General features: G+C 34.7%; 3 protein-coding genes across 3 annotated transcripts; all 3 read right to left on the reverse strand.

Annotated features, from left to right (window-relative positions):
* Positions 1–814: 814 nt before the first annotated feature.
* LOC147408021 (putative prolyl 4-hydroxylase 3) lies at positions 815–8,441 on the reverse strand. The gene is made up of 8 exons (XM_086436852.1): positions 8,093–8,441; positions 7,919–8,003; positions 6,398–6,495; positions 6,147–6,244; positions 4,504–4,633; positions 4,190–4,377; positions 3,773–3,859; positions 815–1,172 (listed from the first exon to the last, which is right to left on the reverse strand). Exons 1-7 carry the CDS (start codon positions 8,287–8,289, stop codon positions 3,786–3,788), a joined length of 870 nt encoding a protein of 289 aa, XP_086292978.1. The 5' UTR covers positions 8,290–8,441; the 3' UTR covers positions 815–1,172; positions 3,773–3,785.
* A 3,664-nt stretch (positions 8,442–12,105) lies between these two features.
* Positions 12,106–13,338, reverse strand: LOC147408022 (F-box protein SKIP23-like). Its single transcript, XM_086432649.1, has one exon. The coding sequence runs from the start codon at positions 13,336–13,338 to the stop codon at positions 12,106–12,108; it is 1,233 nt and encodes a 410-aa protein (XP_086288775.1).
* A 2,671-nt stretch (positions 13,339–16,009) lies between these two features.
* Positions 16,010–17,262, reverse strand: LOC147408023 (F-box protein At2g26160-like). Its single transcript, XM_086432650.1, has 2 exons — positions 16,461–17,262; positions 16,010–16,356 (listed from the first exon to the last, which is right to left on the reverse strand). Exons 1-2 carry the CDS (start codon positions 17,260–17,262, stop codon positions 16,010–16,012), a joined length of 1,149 nt encoding a protein of 382 aa, XP_086288776.1.
* Positions 17,263–17,594: the final 332 nt, after the last annotated feature.

Genomic DNA, 17,594 nt, shown 5'->3' on the forward strand with positions numbered 1-17,594 from the left:
ATCTGAAAATAAAAAAAGAAGTTAGAATTGAATCAAACCAATCAGCTTGGCCAAATTTTATGATTGGAAGTTGAACTTGAAAACTCACTCAGCAGCCTTTTGATTCCATGTTAACTCGTCCAATTGATTTGATCGATGCGTTTAATACCCAAGATTAACATTCAAGATTAAAACAAAAGAAACGCGAGATTAAAATTAAAACAGAGGAAATATTAACTAAATAAACCAATTTTTGGGTGGTAAATTTTAAGATCCAATTGGTGAATATTTTCTATTTTCAGTAGTCCGGTCATACATCAAACTTTTTCTATTACGAGAAGTCACGATTCAGATGTGTGAGTAAAGTTACTGTCCCAAAATTGTAGTACTTAGAAAAAAAAAAAAAATCACATCTCCATCATATGGAGACAACATTAAATCCAATCGATCTGAACTTCAACAAGACCCAAACAGGTAAGATATAAACCCAAAACCAGTATATAAAAAAAAAAAAAAACCATTTTACTTGGATCAGTTTACTGGGTCGATCCAGCCCATGATAACCCTAAAAAACTTTTGCTTCTTCTAGGCTTGGAAACCTGGAACAGAGCCCATAACATATGTTCACATTATCCATTAGATTTCAATCAACTTTTTTCCCATGTTATTATCACAATGCAAGAGAAAATAGGCCTTTAACTTAAACAGTAATTTGCTTTAATGATGATAATGAATTGAGCTAATTAATTTTCTGAAGCAGTGAAGTCCAAAGTAAACTGAATTAAATAACTGTAAACAAATAGTAAAGATAGCAAGCCCTAGACTGGCATCATAATAAAGAGAACCGAAGAAAAATGTATAAAATCTCAAATTGATGTATTTTCGTCTAAAATGGTATGTGGTTTTACAGTTGGGTATCAGATTACCACAACGATATATCAGCAACCCACTTCGTAACTTTTTCTAATAATAGTAATTCCGATGAAATTTACTCGTCCAACAAAGAGAACACGAGTTTTTATTGTTCCAGAGAAGGGTGGTTGTCTACCAACCTTAAATCCTAGTTAGGGAAGATACAGTTTTGTATCTAAATTGAAGGCATGAAGGTACAGAGCTGTACATGTTACATGGTTGACATTTGAACAACTTCTGTTACACAAAACACAACGATTCCTCCTGGTGAGAAAGCTAACCTGCCAAACAGGAAAAAAAGAAAAAGAAAAAGAAAAATATTAAGCATAAGAAACATTATAGGTTGAGGTACCGTAAAATGATCTAAATAGATATATAAAAAATGTTGTTTGCAAGAAACCAAGAAATCTTGCCAGTAGGCTGTCACGGTCACTAGTTAAAGGGAAGACATACGGGTCAAAACTTTTGGCCACCATGAAGGTCAAGGAAAGAGGATCACCATCATGAAAGACACGCTATGACTCCGGCAGTACAAGAAAATATTTCATCAGACTGAAAAAGGATTTCCTGAGACTATTTCCAGTATGAGATGAGTGAAACATCCACTTTGGGCATTTTGTCACGAGCAAATGAATTTTTACCCATGTTTTCAAAGGCGTCAAAACATACTTTTTTTTTCGGGGTTGAAGGGTTCCCTCCCTTTATTTATTCCTTTATAAGAAAGATCGTCAAGTACTATGTTCATAAGTTCTTGAAGAATTGAATCAATATTCTCAACTACAAAAAACACATAACCATATGCTCCAAGGCGTCAACATACTTATTATGCTTTGATGCTCATCTCGGGTGAAAAAAATACTCATACTGGACCTCAAGACAGTTAGAAAAAAAGCTCATGCTTTTAGAATGCAGCCTTGACTAGAATGCAGACTCGAAACTCAATTTTGCTGGAAGTTCAACACTCATTCAAGGCTATTGGTCACTCTGTACAGGTTATCAGACGCCAAGTGGTTTCATTCATTTGCACTGTTTGTAACAAAGAGACAGATATGCGTGCTAGTGTTGTATACAAAGTGCAACACCGTGATTCCCATGAACCCAAAAGAATGCATTTTAAATATACAGAGAGGCATTCTCTATCAATATTTAGATTCATGTGCATCCACACAAATGATAGTTAAAATCAAAATATTTACATAAGATTTTTTTCAATACTTGAATGGAATTTTTTTGGAAAATGGAGTGTCTTTTAACAGAATTTGCACCTATACATATTGCAGGGCGCCTAATATTTTTGGTAAGAGTCCTACACCAGAAAATACAATGACCATGATGTTGCAAAGACATGATGGATCCATTTCCTCAAAAGTTTTTGGAAATGACATACGACCACACAATCAATTTTTAGGAGCGACTAATAAAAGGCCTATCTATTTTTAATATCCCATATTGATCATACAACTGGTGCAAATTTAGGATAAGCAAAACTAAGACTGAATACATGGTGTAAATTTAGCATTGACACCAGAAGAAGAATATCTGGTTAAAATTCATGGGCTAGAAATACCTTGAGGTGAACAATTTCGTTATCATGGGTCTATTTGGATGGAAAGATTGAGAAAGATGTTGCAATAAAATCATACTTGGATGGTTAAAGTGGAGGTACTCTTTTAGAATACTATGAAACATACATATATGAATCAAACAAAATGAAAATTTTATAAGAAGACAATAAGACTAGTTATGCTTTATGGAGATGAAAATTGAGTCAAGAAGCATCATATTAAATAAATTGAAGGTAGCAGAGACGAAGATACTTATATGGATGAGTGGAAAGACTGGGAAAGATAAAACTAGAAACAAACACATTTGGAAAAATGTAGGAGTAGCTTCCATAGGCAATAAACTAAGAGAAAGTTGGTTGAGATGGTTTGAGCATGTTCAGCGAAGGCTGATTACAGCACCAGTTAGAAGGTATATTGAAGTTGAAGATCCTAAAAGAGCGAGAGGAAGATCCTAAAAGAACTTGGAGCTTTGAACTCATTCTCAAAAACAAAATACCTAGTTTTGGATAGAGTAGAATGGAGGAACAAGCTTCGTTTAGCTGACCTCAAATCTTTGGGATAAAGCTTTGTTGTTGTAGTATGTATCACTGATAATACAACACTCCGGTGCTCCAGAAGTAAAATGAATCACCAAAATGGGAAGTGAATATTATATTACCATGATAATAGAAGCATGGAACTAAATTATAAATGCTAGACCAGTATTTTAGTAAGAAGGATACAATGTCCAATAAAGTGAAATCCAAGGTGAATGGAAATGGAATGACTTGGAATACAAAACTAAATAGACTTTCAGAATCCCACAAAATATGGCATGGATGACTTAAAATCCCCATTTTTTAAAGAAATAATCTGAATCAAAATGTCCAGTTAGTAATTCATCAAAAACAAATCTAGTAAATTCCAATGTGGATCACAAAATCCAGTGTTCAAAACTTGATGATGCATTGTAATCAACCATAAATTACTCTGCTTAAGTCAAGCAAACATCGTTGATCATTGTGGATTGAGGGATCAACAATGTTAGGAGTACAATATTATTTAATGCTAGCAAGTTTAACAATAAAGGGATTTATTGTAAAGCATGGATGGACACCAAATGCAGGGATGAAGACAAACGCCACAAGAAATAGCTCAACAACAACAAAAATCATGTTGCTCGCATACCTTAATCCATCCAAATATATTAATTCTTACTGGACCAAGTGAAAGTTTTATTTGTCTTAGCAACTAATCAGATTTGAATAAAAACAGCTGGAATATCAATTAGTAGGAAATAATGATAAACAGCAATGTCTACCACAAATTTTCTTTACCTTGTGTAGTAGATTAGATCTTATATTCATTGACATGCATCCACTTTGTAGATGACCATTTATTCCCCTTAATTACTGGGCAACCACCTGAACAAAGCCAGAATGAGAATAAGACTAAGACAATTAAATCATTTTGTATGACTAAAGAAACTTTCTGTTGTTCTATGTACAACTAATTTAGGAAAAAGTTGGCTTCCGCCTCAGAAGGACATCCTCCCTAGGTTCTAAACCGTTGTGAGATCCGGTCCGGGATCCAAGGAGGGTATCCTCCTGAGGCAGAAAGAAATGCAGCTCAACTGTTAATTGGTAAGTATAAATTATGAAAAACAACTTAATATCTGTCTCAAGAGTAAGAAAAATGTGTATGCAGAATTAAAACTGAAATAGAAGCTTTAATTTACCGAGAACTAAACTTACCATGCAAACTTGATGGATCAAGAGTAGCATCAGGCCTCATGCTCCAGAACAGCAATGCATCACCCATCTTTGGCTTAACAGAGAGGCCTTTTTGTCCGCATTCAGATAACTCATTCCACCATGGTACAGCACTGAAATTTCCTTTAGCAGCGGGAAATATTGTCTCTCCTCCTTCTTCAACATCTGAGCTGCAACAATATCAAAAGGGGAGAGGATAAAAGAGGTGGGTCAAAGTTGGTCTCTGTAACAAGCAAGCCAAAGCAAAACTGGATGTAATAACATCTACTTTGTCGTAGAGAGAGTATGATTCTTACAGATACATCAGAACGGTAGCTATACGCTGCCCTCCATTCTTAGTGTTAAATTCGTCAAGGAAGTAATCATAGTGAGGTTCGTATTTCTGTCCAACTTCGTAGTGAAGAATTTGAAGTCCTTCTCCATGCTCTGCAAATTGTAATTTGGTTAAATAGCAGATCAGTATAGTAGATCACAGAATAAAAGAGAAACTATGAAACAGACCATTAAAAGAAAAACTATACACATAAATGAAGTCTAAGCATCCAAAACAAACCTAAAGTAAAATGGGTAGCTTGAGAAGGTGTGGAGGGCTTCCCTCTCTCCGCCATAGTTGCCAAAATCTGCGACTTATTTAAAATATTTTCCTTCACTGATTTAATCATATGATTTAATCACGATTTTTTCATTAAGTTTGAACCTTTACAAATCATGGTTTTTTAAATAAGTTTCGACCTTTACAAACTTCACGATTAAATCACAAACTTAGTGATTACATCGGAAAAAATAAAAGATTACCTTGATGCACTAGTAAGAGAAGATGATCATGATAAAGATGATGGTGATCATTTTACCAATGAAGTGTGAGATAATGAGGATGCAAATGGAGATGGATGTTTTTTTTTTTTGGTAAGTAAAAAAAATCCATTAATAAAAGGCGGTTGACGAGACCGAGCAAGAGTACAAGACACCACCAAGACTTTGCACATTACAAAGGGAGTCCCATCTAAACATGAAATCCTCAAAAAAGACCCCTTTGAAAATTAACATGGTATTTGATTATATAATATGAGAACAACACTAAGTAAGAAAATTACACGGTCCTAACTGTAGGACGATCTTTTTTCGAATGTTTCCCAATTTTTTCGTTTCTTTCGAATTTTTACCTTGCCGACTTATTCCCGAACCCCGATTGGGTGACTATGCTCTCAACAAGTCCTCTTGAAGGGATCACAAGAAAATTGAAGTTCTAGCCATACCTGGTAAAGTTTTACCAAAAAGATGGAGACCAAAACTCTCTAAAAGTTGAATTATAGAACTAAAAGTCATGATTCAACATCCCACAAACATTTTCAATCACAACAATCCAAATCTATTCCTAGCAAAAGCCAGATTAAAGATCAAACAAAGATACACTGGTAAAAATAAAATCAAATGCGTGTTTCCTTACGACCATAATGACATGTCTCTAAGGCTACTATGAAAGCAGTTATTACTTATTAATGTTGATGTTCCCATTCCTGAAACAAGCTTATTGCCATAATTATATTGCTATAATTAATAACATCATTATAGCGCTGAAAGTCTTATTTCTTAACAGCTATTAGCGTCTCTGGCTTGAGTGACTATCTCTTTCGTTTCCCCTTCAAGACTTTGAGGAAGTACGGCCATAGTGATTCTGTTTAGATCAGTTAAAAGTTCCATTCCTTATAGCTTTAATGCTAATCCTCAATCCAGGTATCTATTAGCTGCTATTTTTTGACAGCTCCGTACTAGATCTTCCCGTAAGTGCCATTCTCTTTATCATTAAAAGCGGATTTCATAAATATCAAAAACATTATAAGAAAGGGCAGGACGCAATAAACCAAAATGAAAAGAATAAGAAAAAGCACCAACCACTAAACTCTAAAAACTTCAGAAAAATATTTTCGTAACCACATACCTGCAGGTATGAAGGTGAAATCTGCAATTCTTTTCTCTATGGTTCTGATGATCTTATCCCTTCCTCTCGGTAAAAATGTTCCAGAGCTTGTACGAACCCTACAGAGCAAAAAAGTGCATGCTGAGCACCATATTAAATGCATGGCTCCCTTTTCTTTTCATGAAAATTACAGGAAAAAAGAGGGGGAGGGGGAGAGAATAAAATCCTTCTCACATTTGACCAAAAGTGTAATAGAGATAGAGATTGCAAACCTGCTGTCTTTGCTCCGACCAGTCGTGCTATCAACAACTGTTGACTTTTCCATATGAGGCTTGGCAAGATTAATCAAGTACTCGCATTCATCCTTAGACTGCTCAGAAAGTAGCACAAACAATATTTTGTGATTCTAGACTCTCGTTAATTTATCCTGAACTTGTACGTAAAATCACAGAAAAAAAAAATGAAAAACAGGTACCATATCCCCTCTCTACAAAGAACAAACGAATAAACACACAGTGTGAGACACAAAGTAAATGCATCCAGATGGACGTATGGAGATGGAAGTGGACACATAACCACTGCATTATGGTAGAGATATAATTCAGTCTACCTGATCTCTATTAGTTGTTTTTAAAGGAAACAAAAACATGATTAAAGTTCCTTTACACTAATAGGTAGATATCCTCGAAAAAGCTTCGTTTTGATAAATGTGCAAAACATAGTTCTTAGTCAAACATTTAAAAAAAATATGGGAGATAATGTAATGCAAGTCTGAGATGTGGCAATAAGTGTCAATATATCACATGAAATAAAAGGAAGTCCAATAATTATCCATACGAAGTAACCACCCATATAGAAAAAAACATAGTTCTTAGTCAACCATCCAAAAAATGAGAGATAAAGCAACACTAGCTGAGATACAACATTGAGTGTTGATCTATCACATCGCCTAAAAGGGAAATCCAATAATTATCCATACTAGGTAACTACCCATATGCAAGACCTATTTAAACTATCAAAATATTTTCTTTATTGGCTTGGGAAAAACAATTTAAATGTTGAGGGATGGAGTGAGGGGAGGGCCACCAATGGTCTAAAGAATGAGGCTGAGCCTCTAGGCTCTAGCCTCATGAAGATGCATTTTTATATCTTAAATGACCACTGAAAGTATATAAAAATAGGGATGGGGTAACTTCAATAGAGAGAAAAACTTAAGAAAAAAGATAGATTTATTTCATATGGAGAAAAATATGTTTTTTTTTTCTTTCCTTTCCTTTACTTTGTTTTCTTGATATTTTATTTAAAACAGCTTATTATTATTATCAGGCGTTAGCAGCTATGTAACAAAGATATGATTATGTTTCAGTATTTGATGCCCCTTACAAACCCAATATGCCGGTATTTTGGTACAATTTATTTTATAATTTAAGGGAAACTAGTTAGTACTTCAATGCATTTCAAGAATAAATTATACAAAGAATGTATTCAAATAAATTGATATACTTTAAACTCATATAAACAGCACTAAAACAACATATAACAATACTTTAAACTCAAATTTTCTAATCATAAATTATGCCAAATCACTCTACATTTGTTGCCTTTATTTCATTATTTGTATATTTTGCAGCTCTATACAACTCGTATACTCAAGAAAATAATTCACAAACTCAGATCTTTAGACTTCATCGTCACACACGATCACAATCACACATGAATCATAACTGTCATCGGTTCTTCCAAAAAAAAATATCAATAAAAATTACAAGCCCGATCCAAAACCGAAATCTCACCAGGAAATTATGATAAACGAAGGCTCTAGGCTCCCACGAAAGAATTTCCGTCCATTGCTCTACTCTCACATCGACACCATCGTCTCTGAAACATTAAAAAAAAAAAAAAACAAATCAGCCACAAAATTCCGACAGATCAGTTCATAAAAGACCAAATTCGATGCTACAACATACCTCTCTGCAGATTTATGCACGAAAGAACTGAGATCGTTCGCTTTTGGAGAATCTTCGGATGAGATCGGAAGTGAGAGAATTCCTAGAGCGAGAAGCATCAAGAGAACGAACGAGAGCATGAGAAGCATAGCGAGAACGAGTGTAAACGAAGACAATCTCTTGCTCATATTCCGAGAATGTCTCCCACCTCTCGCCATTGTTGCAGATCGATAGAAAAAAAAAACCCTAGAGATCGATCGAAGAAAAATAAATCCTAATTTTAGAAGAACAAGATCGGGTTTTCTGTTACGGTGTGAGAAAGAGAGATCGACTTTCTACTTCTTCTAAATCTCACTTTTATTTTTAACTAATTTTTTCTCTTTGAAAGAACGACTTTGATGCGAGTTCCTGTATCAGAAACTATTCGAAATGTGTAGGAACTGATGACGTGTCAATTTAAAGAAGTTGAAGTAAACAGCAACTTCGATCTTTGATGACGTGTTGGCTCCTGAGAGCTTCTCTAGAGTTTTATTATGCTAGGAGTTTACATTAAACTCGGCCTCCTCCTTTGACCGGCTTCCGCTTCAATTTTTGAAGCGGTGTTCGAAAAAGAGTACGAATTTGCTGTCAGAAAATTTCCGTGCTAAGGTAGTTGTCTAATGGCATGACGCCACGTGTATTAAATTTTTTCTAAAAATAGAGATCATGCCAATCGTTCATGTATAGGAGTATGAAAGTATAACGAGGCATCTCAAATATTCCGGAAGTGGAGAAAGTCATCAATGTCCGTGATAAAACATTTTATTATATGGTTATATACTTACTCATTTGTCTTTTATAAATTTATTATTATTATTAAAGATTAGATTTGATTTTTCCACCTAACATTACTAAAAACGCAAGAGTCAAATACACAAAAATCATGGTGGTTTTTCAAAATGTACTCTCATTAATGACATATATATTCATTGATTTTTATTGGAAAATTGTCAACAAATCATGGTGGTTTTTTATAAAAAAAAAATCACGATTTCGTATTAATGGCGACTATAAGTAACATTCGACAATGAATTTGCTTTGCCAACAACATTTAATGATAACTGCAGTTATTATGTAAATTATCTGTGTTTTTCTAACAGCACTTAATAGATATATGCCAATGTTCTATATATTTTAACGTGTTAATTTGATTAATTTTGGTGGTATTTTATTTTAATAAAAAATTTGTGTATTTAAGGCAGTTTACATAAGTGTCACAGGATTTAAATATCGATACTGGTTGCACTCCATCACTTTTTAAAAAAAACCACTTGACCACCACTGTTATATACTTGCACTTCAAAATCTAAAATGTTGCACTATTTTTTCTCATCTTGAAAATCAGAGTCGAACAACAACACTAAAGCTTCATAAACTCTAGATTAAGTTTTCAAAACTTCATGTTCTACAAATAGGGTAAAAATTTATAGGAGCTTGTGTTAATGATAGGTTTGGTGTAGAGTTTGTAGGAGTTTCCTCAAATGATTGGTTCTTTATCTTTAGTAGTGGTGTAAAATTCTTTCAAGTAGAGATATGATGTTAATAAAGAAAAATGTTAAGTTGGAGTGCAGTCAGTCCGTTGTGCAACTAATCAGTCCCAAATATATGTGAAAGCATCCAATTTTTAATTGGTTAGGAAAGATTGAAGATCTTCCATCCAAACCCAACTCTCTAATATACGCTCTTATAATTGTTGTATTAGGTCAAAGTTTAATAAGCAATCAATTAAGTGACACGCTAACTATCATGGGCCTTTAATTTTATAGTGGACTTCCTTTCGGTGGGTTAGAAGTTCGGTAGAGATCATCCAAACAAAAAATCAGCCTAATCCAAAACTTCTAACCCATATATGACAAATGGTTGACAATTCAATTATCAAATGAGCATTGTCACATGATCCCTCATGATCGTCCGACTGGATAAACATGAAATCGACTAGTATTTTTTGTTTGGATGACCGAGATGTGTGTTATTAAGACACATACAAATTCCGACCATTGGAACCGGACCCTATATACAGGGACAACTATTGACACAATGGTCTTTACAACACCGCATATGAAGAATTACTCATGAGAAAACACATTATCCAACCCTTATAAACATAAAATCCTATGATTAAGAATTATCCTCGAGATACATGTTATTTGGGATATGCTTTATAGGGATACATATAAATCCCAACCATCGGAATTTCATGTTTATACTGTTGGGATCATGTATTTTCTCATGAGTTATTCTTAACAAGTCACTAGAACAAGAAAAAAAAATTGATTTTTCAAACTAATTATGAAGGGTGGAGGTGTCATTTGGGGCTCTATGGCAGTGCACATCGCCCAAATGAGACACTCCATCAAGGCTTTACATTGTCCTTAGGAAGTGTTTAGAGACCCTAAATAGAGCCAAACATTTTTCAAGAGTTAGAAGTTTCAAAATGACAGATTTTTTTTTAGGATGATCTCTGTGATGAGAAAATCATCATCACAAAAGTCAGCCTATTCTGAAACTTATATCCCCATAAAAAAATCAGCCTATTTTTGTAAACCAATTTTGATGGGGTTGGAGATGATCTCCTCCCCATAGAGATCATCCTCACAAAAAAATTCATCCCTTGAAACTTCTAGCCCATGCATTGAAAAATGTTTGGTTCGTGCGTGAAATAAATTCTAAACCCCACGTGTCTTGTAACTAGGAGGCCGTGTCAAAGTTGGACTCTTCCTATAAAACAGGATCGGCGGACTAATAACCAAGCCATTTTATATATGGCAAACAGTCCGATTTGATTAATATCCAACGAAAACCTGCCCAAAGTAGACACAGTATGTTCCTATAGGAATGGGACACCGTTCTAGATCAAGAGTAGGTGTAGAAAGTCAAATATTTGTAGTGCACTTTTCAAACAACCAAAAGAAATATAAAATGATCCATTTCAGGACCAACAAAAGTTGGGATTGGGTCACAACTTCATGGAACACCTTAAAAAAAAAGGTTAACAGTGTCACATTTTCATTTTATGCCTCTTCGTGACCGAATTTCATTCCAGTCTTCCAAGGTTGAGATCTGTCTTTCTTTTTTTTCTTTTATGAGGAAATTGAGCTTGAGCTTCAGTTTTAGGGGGTTTTTCCTCTTGCTTGCTTTATGTTGTTTCCTTGGATTTGTGTAAGTTAAATAGATAATCTACACCTAAAATCGTAAAGGATGTCACAATGTGAAAAAGTCCATATTTAACAGACCAAGGCGTCAAATTTTTTTCTTTCGACAAATTGAAAACGTCAAATTAATGGAGGATGAGAGAAATTCAACGACTCTAAACTGTCGAATTTGGGGAACATAAAAAATTTCAATAGACTTGGGCCGTCAAAATTCATGGGCCTTCACCCGTGGAATTTTCATGTCATATTTTCCAGTTTTCACATAGTGTGTGATCTGTTCAACTTCTATCATGTTATGGTATTTTATGTTTTTCTAACTTCTATCATGTTTTGGTATTAAATGCTGTGAAATTGGGGTGTTCTGGGCTCAACAAGTACATATATTTGGAATTTCGGGGTGTCCAACATGTTAGTAAATAAAGTTACGACTTGGTCTAAAGGACTAATTATTTTCTTCTAGTAATGAGATTGCTTATTAAGCAATGTCATAAATTGAGATTTGTGTTTTCTCAGGTTAAGAGCAGACCATGCACCAATTTGCCTTCCCCACATCCATGGTTATACTGTGACTTGTTTTCTTTTATTTTTTCTTCAATTTTTTTATATTTTTACTGTATGTCTCTCTTTTAAGAGGTCCAGAGATGGTACAAATTAAACAATGCCTCTAATTCTTTTGATGAACCGAACCATTGCCCATAAATTCTACACCCGAAAAAAATGGGGTAAACAAGAAGGAAACACTACTTTATATATAATTAAATGAATCAAAGTAAAATGGATCTCCATGCATCATAAAATTTAGAATAGCAGGTGTTTTGGTGGAGACAACCAAATAAATATTACTTAATATAGTGATGGGGTGACCCACATGGGTGGTTCGACAATTAACCTAAACTTGTCCACAGGGCATGGAAATCGTTGTACACTTTCGTCCTCCAAGTTGAACATGCCTAGATCATGACCGGGGCTTGGAAATCGTTGTCCACTTTTGTCCTCCAAGTTGTATAAATAAGCCACGCAAGCCTCCAGATTATCGTCAGTAAAGTAGATGCAATTAGCTTTAGCTCCGGGAAAGTCGTTGGCACAAAGAGATAGAGAACAATTATCACCCAAGAACAACATGTAATCACCTAAGCTTTTCATATTGACCCACTTTTGATTCTGATTTAGCTTGAAAACTTTGAAGAATAATGTTTCATAGAATTCAACTTCCTCACAATCCTCATATTTAACAATAGGATATACTTTGTGCCTATAGATGAGCAATAGCTCACCCGAGAATTCCACTAAAAATTTCTTGTCCAATTGACAACACAAATTATTTTCCCGTGGAGTGATTGTAATTACTTTTGGAGAACGACCCGTAATATCACAAACAACAACTTCTCCATGGCAATCAACAGCATAGAATTGCCCATTATAATATATGATGTCGTCATAGGAGCGGTGGTCCTCTTTTATTACAGTCCACTTCTTATCTCCTACTCTACAAAAGGCCAATCTCTCCTGATCTCCAAATATTGACATCGCAAGACAATCGTCGAGAGTAGGATTTTTGGACAAGATGACCTTCCTCATGTAAAAGGACTTCACCTCTTTTAGGCTAAGGACACTGATTCCACCATGACAAGCCAGATTAATATACTCTTTACCAATTTCCATAACCCGGAAATCCAATATGTTTGGAATTGCTGTCACGGGCGGGAGCTGGATTTCGGCCCTTGTAAGAGGATTCAGTAACGAAATCACTGGACTCTCTTCCACAAAAACCAACCATCCTTGGGAGGATCCGCAGCAGCGTTTGTCACGAGCCTCGGGTAACTCTAGCCAATGAACCTTATTGTTAGATGGATTGAAAAAGCCACGAAGTGTGCTGATTTCGTCTTTGTAGGGTAGCATCAACCATGGAAGTTGGCATGATAACTGATGATGAGGAAATCTCTTTATCTTTGGTAATAAAGCAGCAGATTGCCAATGACGACAGACAGCGGGAAACCGAATATAATCTGCATTGATGGTAAGCCGGTTTAATATCTCCACCAACAGATCCTCTGGAAAATTTGACCAATCCGCCATTGTTGTTTAATATGAGTTTGAACGTGTGAAAATATAAAGAATAGAGAGGGAAGAATTATTAAAGCTCACTCTACAGAGAGACTCACCCTTAAATAAACCTTCTAGGAGTAGGAGTAGGAGTAGGAGTAAGAAATTGAAAAGGACTATCCTTAATCACGATACTAGCATGAGTATTCTGCCGTAAAATAAAATAATTAATTAATTTATATTTTAATTCTTTAAATTTAAATAAAAATAAGTAGTTAATATCAAGTAAATTGAGATATTGATAACTTGTTCCTATTAATGGTAGCATCCTTTATCCTATGATCCTTTCTAATATCGAATTGCATTCTACACTATACGAAGACTTTGATTGGAAAATAGATTTCTAAATTAATTAAACTTTCTAAATTGATATATAGAAAGAATCCTAAAATAATAAAATTCTATCTAATTAACAATTACATTTTAAGACAATAAAACAACAAGGAGTGTGTTTCATAAGAGGGAAAGTTGAAGACTTGCAAGTTGCTAAATATTGTGTTTGGAAAGCTCATCTCATGGGATTGTAAACTTACAAACTCTCTAACTTCTTAAAATTGATGTATTTCACCTTTCACCCTAAGAGGTGAAAGTTGGCAACCTCTCGTTCTCATCTTATTTTTTTTCTCCAAAATTTTTATTTATTATTATAATAATGTGAAAATAATAATAATTCATATATTACTATTTTATTATAATAATGAGAAAAATAATAATAATAATAAAATTAAAAATAATTAATAATAATATTAATATTATTCTTATCATTATTAATAAAACTTATATTACGATTTTATTATAATAATAAATAAATTTTTTGAAGAGGATTATAATTACAAACTTATATATATGGGTGGTGTTCGGCGGCCCTAAAGAGAGCCAAATATTTTTGAAAATAAGGGTTATAAGTTTCAGAATTGGCTGATTTTTTGTGAGGATGATCTCTGTGATGAAAAGATCATCTTCACCAGAAATCAGCTCATTTTGAAACTTCTAACCCTAGTTTAGAAGTTGAAGAATCGTGGACCGTCTAATTTTTATAAATCACTTTTGATGAGGTTAGAAGTTTCATAATGGGCTGATTTTTTATGAGGATGATCTCCTTACCATAGAGATCATCCTCACAAAAAATCAGCACAACGTAAAAAATGCCTATGTTTGACAGCCCAAGACTGTCGAATTTCATAAAGACGGACCCAAGTGTCAAAATTTTCATTGTCAATTTTTTTTTTGATGGACCGAAACCGTTAAATTAATGGAGGATGGGAGAAATTTGATGACTCTAAACCGTTGAATTGGGGATCATCAAAATTTTCAATGGCCATAAGCCGTCAAAATTTACTTTCTAAAATTTTTGGGCTTTGGCCCATCAAATTTTCTTGTCAAAATTTTCAGTTTTCACATATTGCAGCCCATTCCAAAACTTCTAACCTATACATTGAAAAAATGTTTTGCATAGTGTTTGACCCTCTTTAGGGCCTCAGAATGGACGTTGTTTTTGGCCAACGCCCCAGACGCCTCTTTTTCTCTCCTACCCATAGTGAAAAAAAGCAAATGTTCCTATAGGAAACACCGTTCTAGATTGTGAGTCAGAGTAGAAAATCAAATATTTGTAGTGCACTTTCAAACAACCAAAAGAAATATAAAATGATCCAGTTCAGGACCAACAAAAGTGGGGATTGGGTCACAACTTCATGGAACACCTGCTACTCATGTAAGGACTCTTTCAGGTATAAAAAAAAGGTTAACAATGTCACATTTTCATTTTTTGCCTCTTTGTGACCGAATTTCATTCCAGTCTTCCAAAGATGAGGTCTGTCTTTCTTTTTTTCTCTTATGAGAAAATTGAGCTTGAGCTTCAGTTTTGGGGGGTTTTTCCTCTTGCTTGCTTTATGTTGTTTCCTTGGATTTGCGTAAGTTAAATAGATAATCTACACCTAAAATCGTAAAGGATGTCACAATGTGAAAAAGTCCATATTTGATGGACCAAGGCGTTAAATTTTTTTCTTTCGACAAATTGAAAAGATCAAATTAATGGAGGATGTGAGAAATTCAACGACTCTAAGCTGTCAAATTTGGGGAACGTAAAATTTTTTAATAGACTTGGGCTGTCATTGTGGAACATAAAATTTTTTAATAGACTTGGGCTGCCAAAATTCATGAGCCTTCACCCGTGGAATTTTCCCGTCATATTTTCCAGTTTTCACATAGTGTGTGATCTGTTCGACTTCTATCATGTACTTTATGTTTTTCAAACTTCTATCATGTTTTGGTATTATATGCTGTGAAATTGGGGTGTTCTGGGCTCAACAAGTACATATATTTGGAATTTGGGGGTGTCCAACATGTTAATAAATAAATAAATAAAGTTAAGACTTGGTCTAAAGGACTAATTATTTTCTTCTAGTAATGAGATTGCTTTTTAAGCAATGTCATAAATTGAGATTTGTGTTTTCCCAGGATAAGAGCAGACCATGCACCAATTTGCCTTCCCCACATCCATGGTTATACTGTGACTTATTTTCTTTTATTTTATTTTATTTTACTGTATGTCTCTCTTTTAAGAGGTCCAGAGATGGTAAAAATTAAACAATGCCTCTAATTCTTTTGATGAACCGAACCATTACCCATAAAAAATAAATATTACTTAATATAGTGATGGGGTGAACCACATGGGTGGTTCGACAATGAACCTAGACTTGTCCATGGAGCATGGAAATCGTTGTACGCTTTCGTCCTCCAAGTTGAACATGCCTAGATCATGACCGGGACTTGGAAATTGTCGTCCACTTTCGTCCTCCAAGTTGAACATGCCTAGATCACGACCCTCTGCTGTGTATAAATAAGCCTCCAGATTATCGTCAGTAAAGTAGATGCAATTAGCTTTAGCTCCGGGAAAGTCGTTGGCACAAAGAGATAGAGAACAATTATCACCCAAGAACAACATGTAATCACCTAAGCTTTTCATATTGACCCACTTTGATTCTGATTTAGCTTGAAAACTTTGAAGAATAATGTTTCATAGAATTCAACTTCCTCACAATCCTCATATTTAACAATAGGATATACTTTGTGCCTATAGATGAGCAATAGCTCACCCGAGAATTCCACTAAAAATTTCTTGTCCAATTGACAACACAAATTATTTTCCCGTGGAGTGATTGTAATTACTTTTGGAGAACGACCCGTAATATCACAAAACACAACTTCTCCATGGCAATCAACAGCATAGAATTGCCCATTATAATATATGATGTCGTCATAGGAGCGGTGGTCCTCTTTTATTACAGTCCACTTCTTATCTCCTACTCTACAAAAGGCCAATCTCTCCTGATCTCCAAATATTGACATCGCAAGACAATCGTCGAGAGTAGGATTTTTGGACAAGATGACCTTCCTCATGTAAAAGGACTTCACCTCTTTTAGGCTAAGGACACTGATTCCACCATGACAAGCCAGATTAATATACTCTTTACCAATTTCCATAACCCGGAAATCCAATATGTTTGGAATTGCTGTCACGGGCGGGAGCTGGATTTCAGCCCTTGTAAGAGGATTCAGTAACGAAATCACTGGACTCTCTTCCACAAAAACCAACCATCCTTGGGAGGATCCGCAGCAGCGTTTGTCATGAGCCTCGGGTAACTCTAGCCAATGAACCTTATTGTTAGATGGATTGAAAAAGCCACGAAGTGTGCTGTTTTCGTCTTTGTAGGGTAGCATCAACCATGGAAGTTGGCATGATAACTGATGATGAGGAAATCTCTTTATCTTTGGTAATAAAGCAGCAGATCGCCAATGACGACAGACAGCGTGAAACCGAATATAATCTGCATTGATGGTAAGCCGGTTTAATATCTCCACCAACAACTCATCAGGAAAATTTGACCAATCCGCCATTGTTGTTTAATCTGAGTTTGACCGTGTGAAAATAGAAAGAATAGCGAGGGAAGAATTATTAAAGCTCACTCTACAGAGAGACTCACCCTTAAATAAACCTTCTAGGAGTAGGAGTAGGAGTAGGAGTAAGAAATTGAAAAGGACTATCCTTAATCACGATACTAGCATGAGTATTCTGCCGTAAAATAAAATAATTAATTAATTTATATTTTAATTCTTTAAATTTAAATAAAAATAAGTAATTAATATCAAGTAAATTGAGATATTGATAACTTGTTCCTATTAATGGTAGCATCCTTGATCCTATGATCCATTCTAATATCGAATTACAT

This window comes from Akebia trifoliata, chromosome 3, assembly GCF_017979445.1.
Source record: "Akebia trifoliata isolate Shusen 1 chromosome 3, ASM1797944v1, whole genome shotgun sequence".
NCBI classification, from domain to species: domain Eukaryota; kingdom Viridiplantae; phylum Streptophyta; class Magnoliopsida; order Ranunculales; family Lardizabalaceae; genus Akebia; species Akebia trifoliata.